Consider the following 8,300-nt stretch of genomic DNA (forward strand, 5'->3'; position numbering starts at 1 on the left):
CCGTGTGCCCCACTCTCTTTTATATACACCTCCCTAATGGGCTTAGACCCATTAGAGCTATAATCTCAGTCTAACTTGAACCCTAATCTGAACCATACTTCAACCCTCTTAAGTGTGCGACCCTATAGGTTCACGTGTACATGAACACAACCCGAGTCAGTAGATCATAGATGGTAGAGGTTCCTAACAGAATGTGTCAACTTTCATGTGCGTGTAAAGTCGTTTGACGAACCTTGAAGATGTGGCATATGCAACATTCCTTTTGTCTCACAATATGTGTTGTATAGCTCAAGGAAAGTACTTGTCGCCCTTGTTGGTAGCTCGACCTCTCCTTTTGAAACGGTGATTCCCAAGCTAGGTTAACGCTTAACCCAAGTCGCATGGCCATACTTTTTGAATATAATCATTCAAGAGGGCATACAGAATAGCTCTCTGAATAGGGGGGGTCTCATCTCGGTTAACCATGTCTCGCGACATATTTCATGACTAACAAGAAAATTACCTTTATAAATACCATGTTACGGAGTAGCGTTTGATAGACCTTAAGTAAGTCTATTCACATCAAGAGTACATGAGAAGACCTCTGGTCTAGGATATGGCATATACATTGTACAGAGACTAACATATGACAATATCTCGCTCCTTACATGACTAACGTAGAAATCATACAAAGCTTGGTCAAAATCAGGATCTGAAAAATCTTGCCAAATATGTGAAAAAATATTAAGCAAACACAAAAGCATGAAAACATACTAACAAAATGCAACCAAATAACTAAGAACTCGAGACAATTGGAAAAAATCATCCTCAGCAAAAACACCAGGAACAAAATGTTCCACATCTGAATCATCGCTCTCTTCAGGACAGCCGGCAGGAATGCCCTTACAACAACTCTTCTGGACTCTACCCATAGTATAAACTATTTCCTAAATATAGTTAAACGCACATATGAAAAAAACTAAGAAGTATTGCAGCATGAATAACCACGCGACCAGTGCTGGTGAACTAACAAAAATAAACTCCGAACATTACACACGTTCAATAATTGTCCATTGCATAAACATTACCAGGTTGCATAAAATGGAGCAACAATAGCAAATTATTTGATCCAAACAAAAATAATAATATCTACTGACCGAAGGCATATAAAAATACAAATACAACACTAAACAAAAAAGTGCAATTTACAAAATATAAAGGGCTCAATACACAAAGATAACAACAGAACACATCAATTGAGCCAAGAAAATATATACAATGGAAGTAATTACAGTGACCAAATGCCTAAGGAGACTACTAATTGAAATTATACTTAAACTAGAAATTACAACTATTGAAAAAGGGTCGACCACATTTCACCCCCCCCCCCCCCTACAAATACCAAGAACTCATATTAGCATACGCATGACAACAAAAAATACTAATAAGCAGAGAAAACTAAACTAAATCACTATCTACCATGCTTATAAAAATCTAAATAGTCAAGCATCAGTTGTGAAACTTACTAAATCACCGGGTAGCAAACTAAAACTTACAACATTTACAAAAACAAATCAGGAACTACAACTCAGGGAGAAATACTCAACAACTCTAGGTAGTCAACTAACCTAAACTCAATGTTCCACAACAAAGGCATCTATACAGCCAACTAAGCTAACAACAACTAACATCACTTGTGCAACAAAATCTCCTGCAAATTACAACGAATGTAACACAACCAAATCAACAAACACTACTAACCCTGACACAATCAACTAGGGGATGCATACGATGCAGAAAGAACTAACCAACAGCTAAATGACGGATCCAAATTGTCAAAAAGACAAAAATGTATCACGCAAACAACATACCCACGTCAGAAGAAATAAAATCATGCAAAACCTATGATGAAACTAACACATGCATCATACAATGGAGCATGAGCAAACCTACGTATCAGAGAACACAAGCAAACCACAAATCTCAGCAATGAATTAAAATCAGGAACAAAAAGGGGAGAGATGCAACGCTGAGGGAGAAGCAGTAGGGGGGAGAGACGAAATGAACCACGAATCCTAGAAGAGCACCAGACGGCCGACCACCAAACCCCCCAAGCACAGCAAGGTAGAGCTCCAAACCAAAATCGCCATGCCAAGCCCTTGACGCATCTGCCACTGGACACAAATAAAGGGGGACTCTACCGAGAGACACCGGGCGCGCGAATTAACGGGTCTCCTTGAAATTTTTACGGGTTCGATAACAACCAACCAACCCGAGAGCTGAAAGAAAAGCAGAACTGCATGAATCTCAACAAAGAGATCTGACAACAAAAAGGAATGAAAGCCAAAAGCTTTCACCCGGCTAAAATTTAGCAATTCTATTAAACATTGATGCCTGCTTTGAATTTATAAAACCATTCATACTTTACTTCGAATCTGATAATCTGGATGCTTTGTTTCTTCATTGTCGCTATGATACGAGGGCCCAATCCTTTATGGTCATGTGGAAAAGAGTATTAAACTTGGAATTTCCCAAACCATGTAACTTTAACCCAGGCAGCCAGGCTCATTTTTGCATTTCAAAGCAAAAAAAAGTTAGAAATTTACATGAAGTTAGAGTGACTGGTGTTTCTAACCAACAAAATTCCACAAAAAGAATGATTGTTTGTGTCTTGTAAAAAATGACAAGTAGGTTCTTCATGTCTTTTCCATACGAAATATAAATAGTCATATATTTTTTTACATTTCGTACAGGTTATTGTTCTATAGCATTTCCTATGACCATGAATTTTGTGCATTTTTGGAAGTCACGAGGTTTTAAACAATTTCAAATCCGGTCTAATATTTATTTGAAACAGTTTTTGAAATTCAGAATGAACCTTGCGGAACATTTTCTTCTCTACCAAGATGTCCCATTTCCCGTTACTTTCCTAACGGAGCCTGCAGCAGTTTATTGCTTAAAGATGATCAACTAGTTCATGCTGCCAAAACAATAAACTGCTGCAGTAACCATACACCATAACACATAATTTTCAGAGACCCAGCTCAACCCAATAATACTGATCCATCCCATTCCCATACCGCGTCTGAAAACACAATCAGACATCTCAGTAGAAGACTGGCAACACACTCAAGCAGCAGTGCACAAGAGCAGGTAAACAAGCTAGAGTTCTTGAATTGAAACTGAAAGCATTCTAGAATTCATGATCCACAGAAGAGAGCGATCAAACGCCTAGCCTAGAAGGTGAAGATCTCAGCAGGTACATGACCATGAAGATTAAAACTCACGTTAGTGACAGCGAGAGCTACAGCATTACAGACGGCGGCTAAATTAATCTTACTTAGGGAAAAACAGCATGCCAGAGAGCAAGAACCTAAATCTCCTAGCTACCAGGTCGGCCATTGCTGGTCGACGGCAGACGTTACAGCAGTACCAGCTCCTCTCCAGCCCAGCCAACAAATGGGGCTCTCTTCGAAGGCTTGAGCATGCGGTGTTAGTTCGACATCATCTTCATGTCAGCGTCATGCCTGTTGTTGTTCTGATGGTGCGCCGAGAGCGACCAGCCGCCGGATGCGTAGGCAGGGGGCATGTGCTGCTGCTGGTGCTGCTGCCCACCAGAGTGGTTGTAGGGCATCCCGCCGTGGTTGATGGGGCTGCCGGAGTCATCGGATGATGCGCTGGATGTGCCCTCTGAGGGAGGGCTGGCCACTGGAGCTGGCACATAGGTGGCCATCTGTGGAGGTGCGGACATCGGTTCAACCTTCCGTGGCTCAGCGGGCTTTGATTTTTTACCTTCGGCTATGAAACTAGCCACGACAACCTGATGGCAAAGATCCCAAGTCAGCATTTGACATATTTTAACAAAATGGAGCTACGGCAGAGACAATTCCCAAATTAATAGAACCTGAACAGGTGTCGCAGCCGTTAGCTGCCCAGCTACACATCCACCAAGAACCCGGCCATCAGATCCTGCAAGTGCAACGCTCAATCCACCAGTCCTGCTACGGGTGTCACCATCTTCTGCAAGCAGGAATGAACCAGATAGGGAGATGATCTCAAATCGACCCTGCACCAGAATCATATATCAAAGTTAGCCAAGTGGCATTAGGAAGAAAGCTCTATGAATGTAATACTCCCTCCGTTCCGAATTACTTGTCTTGGATTTGTCTAGATACGGATGTATCTAGACTCATTTTAGTGCTAGATACCTCCGTATCTAGACAAATCCAAGACAAGTAATTCGGAACGGAGGGAGTACAAGGTAAAGGTGTGCAATCATAAGCAGAAAGCCGCAAGCTTTGAGGATCAGACTGAAATAGTACTCCTATTGAAACACATGGAATTCTGTTTGATGTGTATAATTCTGATAGTTAAGAATAAATTCAGCAAAGAACAGAATACTAATTTAATTGTCACGTACATGTGGAATGTGCAAGCATCAGTATCCTATTTAATCCACACAAGATAATTACGTACCTCATAAGTCACCAGTCCACCAGATGTAGCTGGCTGCCGAAGTGTTACATTGCTTATTGCACCATTTGCTGAAAGAATGCAAACTGTGCGAGGTCCTTGCTGTGAGAAGGACATTATTTTTGAAGCAACATCCTGTCATGAAAAGAGATGGCTTTTACATTAAAACAAGCTTTCAGCCACTACAAACATAATCAAGCGGGCTGCAGGCAATTTAAGCATGAAGTGACGACAGAATTAGATTGCAGACGGAAATTGCATGGCATTGAGGAAACAAGTATGCAGGTGACTCCTCAAAAGAAACAACAAGTACAAACATCTAAAGCTCGCTATATCATTGAGTTGCTAGCAAAGAAAAATCACAAACGACTCGAACAATGAATAATCAATATACCTTTACCAAATGCAAATGCAATCTGATCTATGCACGTAAACCACACCATAATTAGGACGAGGATCTCGTACTAAACAAAATTACTTCACTTCAAGTTCAAACACAGCCTGATGTGCCCACTTCTACCTAATCTAGGTGAACTACCATAAAGAACATATCTCTGCATGCTTTGTGCCAGTTACAACAACATTGAAACCTACACCACTTGAGACATTATATCTTCAGGCGAAATTAACTCGGTCAAGAAAAGTTACACCCCCTTTTACTGCATAAAGAAACTTTTTATCAACGTGCAAGGTTGCTCCTGATCTAGATGAACTAGAAACTCTATGCACCAAACGGTGAATTTGATCCAACAATACCGTCAATCGTTTCAACTAGTCCCTCTTTTGATGGTCCAGACTCAACACTAGCAACAGACACAGGTGCCACCACTTGCTGGTATGTGTAGTTGCAAAAAGGCCAGGAGCCCATCTCCATGGTTTCTTCAGATCCTACTTGCTGCTGACCGGTGGGGCCGGTCAACAGCCATGCTGGGAATCTGCCGGGCACAGCACCACTACATCTTGCCGGCCTCCAAACCGGCAGATCCTCCTCTCATGTTCCTTTGATACGGCGAGGAGCTCCAACTACTCGCTAGCGAGTCAAAGGCTCGCAAGTCGCAGAGAGACATAGATCCACCACCATCAGTACTCACTGAACTGGATGGATGAATGGATGGAGAAGGAATAAACAATGTAAGATCAGGAAAAGAATGCGAGATCTGTGGTGTTTCTTCCACATGCATGGATGTTTATTACCTCGCCGGCCTTGACGGAGAGGATGTGCGGAGTGAAGGAGATGCCCCACGACCCTGCAGGAAATGGCAGACATGGCAAGTTAGTTAAGATTTACTCCTGGAAGAAGCGGCGGTGATTATGGTAGTAATGGTGCGCGCGTACCGAGTGCTTCGAACTGCTTCTTCTTGCCGGAGCCAGGGGGGCGGCCGCGGCGCTTGGCGTTGGGATCGGACGGGGGGCTGCTGATGGAGAAGCCGTGCTGCTGGCCTGGAGGCGGGGGCGGCGCGGCGCCGCCGGAGGCGGAGGAGAGTGGCGCGAGCGCGAGGGCCATGCTCCCGTCGGGCGCGTACTTGCGCGGGCGGCCCCGCTTCTTGCGCATGAGGTCGCCCATGCCGAGCGCATTGCTGCCCGGCGGTGGCGCCACCGCGTGTGGCGGCGGCGCGGCGTAGAGCATGGGGCCCGGAGCGTGATGCTGGTGCGGGTGCTGATGCTGATGCTGATGCGGGTGCTGGTGCTGGTGAGGGTGGTGCTCCCCGGGCGGCTTCCCCACCATCTGGTCGAACGAGAGCCTCATGCCGCCTCCGGGCATGGGCGCGGCAGGGTTCGCCGACCCAGCCGGCGGCTGCTGCTGCTGCTGCTGATGCTGGTGGTGGTGGTGGTGCTGATGGTGCGCGAACGGATGCGGCGGCGGCGGCATGGAGGCGATCGGCGGTGGCTGCGTGTGCGGCTGCGGCTGCGGCTTGGCCTGCGAAACCGGGGCAGGGGCAGCGGCCGGGGCCGGCGCCGGCGCCGGCGCGGTGGTGGGGGCGGCGGCGGTGGCGGCGGCGAGCGGCGCGACGTCCTTGGCCTCCATTCCGCCCAGATCCAGCCCTCCTGGTCTTCCGGGTGGCGCCGTTACCGCAGCTGCTTGGCCGTGAGCTTGAGTTTCAGCTCTCGAGTCTGAAGCCAACAAACAAAACCAATCAATCAATCAATCAGTCCGTCAGTATCCGGTCCGAGTTTGACCAAGCTGCTGCTGCTTTATTTCTCCCCCACTCCACTCGGAAGCTGCATCTCAAACTCACAAACTCACGAACAAAAAGGCTGGAGATAACAACCGAGGAGGAGTAACATGGGAGGGATCGAGCAAGCAAACAACCTCCAGAATATTATCAGCAGTTTTGCTAAAGCATGGAGGATGGGAACAAAAGGGAGCGAGAGATTAGGTGGGGGTTAGGAGGGGCGGCGCGCGTGCACGCACCTAATGGATGGACGGATGGATGAGATCGCCGAGGACACGCCGTGCTCCTCCTCCTCTCTTGCTTGAACACCAGACGCCACTCCCTCAGCTCACTCCTCACTCAGCTCAGTAGTTCTAATGCGGACTCGGCTAGGTAGAGGCAGAGCTATTCCAATCCAGAGGGAGGGAGGGAGGGGTGGCGAAGGGAAAAGAGGGGGAGGAGGGCAGCGAAATTACGGGGAATGGAAATTACTAAAGTAAAGGCAATAAAGAAGGGGGAGGGAGAGAGAGGAATTGGGGGCAGAAAGAAAGGCGATTTGTTACGGGTACACGCTTCACATGCAGGCACTGCATTTCGGGTAGTAATAAAGGCCAGCGGCAGGGCGTAGTTGGGGAGCTACCTCTGCTTTTCTCCTCTCCCCCTCTCTCTCTCTCTTCAAACGGAAAAAATCTTTATTTTTCTCACCTTGGGTTGGGGTATGTTTTCCTTGTCGTTCGAGAAAAATAGCAACAGTGCTCTACTCGGGCGGGGAAGAGAGAGAGGGGGGAGAAGCGGGAGTGGTCCACTCTACTCGAGAACCGAAACAGTAGCCGAATTAATATTCGAAAAGGGGAGCCATTGCTTGCTTGCCTGCTCGTTTACGCCACGGATTTACTACTCTATAATTAAATTGGCATGGTACCAGTGGCCGTATTGATGGCCGGTTTAGAAAAGGCCTCGTCTTTTTGGGCGTGCTCGGCGGGCAGGAATCAATCGCCCATGGTCTCATTACTTTTCTCTCTCCCATCTTTTTTTTCTTCTCTTTTTCTCCTTTGCTTGCTTGCCTGCGCTTGGCCTCCCTCTCGCCAGCTTTTCCCGCTTGCGCCACCCCGCCTCTTTCCTCGTCCCGTTTTTAAACCGGAAAATGTTTTCGTTTTAGGGAGGGAAGAAAGGGCCCGCGTGTCGGTCGGAGGCCGAGGTGGCCTGGTCAGAGGAGGAGCGGGCAGCTGGCTGACCGGTCAGAGGGACAGCAGGCCAGGATTCCAGGCCCGTCACGTGACACCATCCGGCCGCAGAAATAAACAACGCCGCGGGCCCACCGTCCCGGCACCGGTTCCCGAGGCGCGCCAGCGTCTCTCCCTGCGCGCCGGGACCCGCGGACTGACTCGCGGCAACGGTCACGGCCGCAGCCCGCGCAGGGCGTCTCTCGGCCGTCGGATGGCGCGCACGCACGCATGTTCCGGTGGCCCGGATGAGTCCACGAGGATCGGAGAGCCCGCCGCGGACCCGCGCCCGCTGCTCGCGGACCCATTGACCGGGGAAGTCAACGTTCTGGTGATCGGCTGGAGCGACCCAACGGAACGTACTGCTGCTGCTGCTGCTGGGGTGCTGCTGCTGCTGCTGCTGGAGCGACCCAACGGAACGTAGCAGCAGCGCACGATACGACAAACGTCGCCGCTGTTGGCGCCTCTCGTC

At 48.0% G+C, this 8,300-nt stretch overlaps 1 protein-coding gene across 1 annotated transcript; it reads right to left on the minus strand.

Moving 5' to 3' along the window:
- Positions 1 to 3,133: 3,133 nt before the first annotated feature.
- LOC123049992 (AT-hook motif nuclear-localized protein 10) lies at positions 3,134 to 7,160 on the minus strand. The gene is made up of 6 exons (XM_044472843.1): positions 6,866 to 7,160; positions 5,788 to 6,564; positions 5,647 to 5,699; positions 4,456 to 4,587; positions 3,884 to 4,045; positions 3,134 to 3,799 (listed from the first exon to the last, which is right to left on the minus strand). The coding sequence occupies exons 2-6, from the start codon at positions 6,476 to 6,478 to the stop codon at positions 3,473 to 3,475; spliced, it is 1,365 nt and encodes a 454-aa protein (XP_044328778.1). The 5' UTR covers positions 6,479 to 6,564; positions 6,866 to 7,160; the 3' UTR covers positions 3,134 to 3,472.
- Positions 7,161 to 8,300: the final 1,140 nt, after the last annotated feature.

This window comes from Triticum aestivum, chromosome 1A (assembly GCF_018294505.1).
Source record: "Triticum aestivum cultivar Chinese Spring chromosome 1A, IWGSC CS RefSeq v2.1, whole genome shotgun sequence".
In the NCBI taxonomy this organism is placed as follows: domain Eukaryota; kingdom Viridiplantae; phylum Streptophyta; class Magnoliopsida; order Poales; family Poaceae; genus Triticum; species Triticum aestivum.

Bases quoted from the DNA above. Each gene is read 5' to 3' on its own strand.
- LOC123049992 (XM_044472843.1), bottom strand. From the start codon at position 6,478: ATGGAGGCCAAGGACGTCGCGCCGCTCGCCGCCGCCACCGCCGCCGCC. The intron at 5,700-5,787 runs GTACGCGCGCAC...CATTTCCTGCAG, and splicing joins GAAGCAGTTCGAAGCACTCG to GGTCGTGGGGCATCTCCTTC. The intron at 3,800-3,883 runs GTTCTATTAATT...CTTTGCCATCAG, and splicing joins CGGCTGCGACACCTGTTCAG to GTTGTCGTGGCTAGTTTCAT.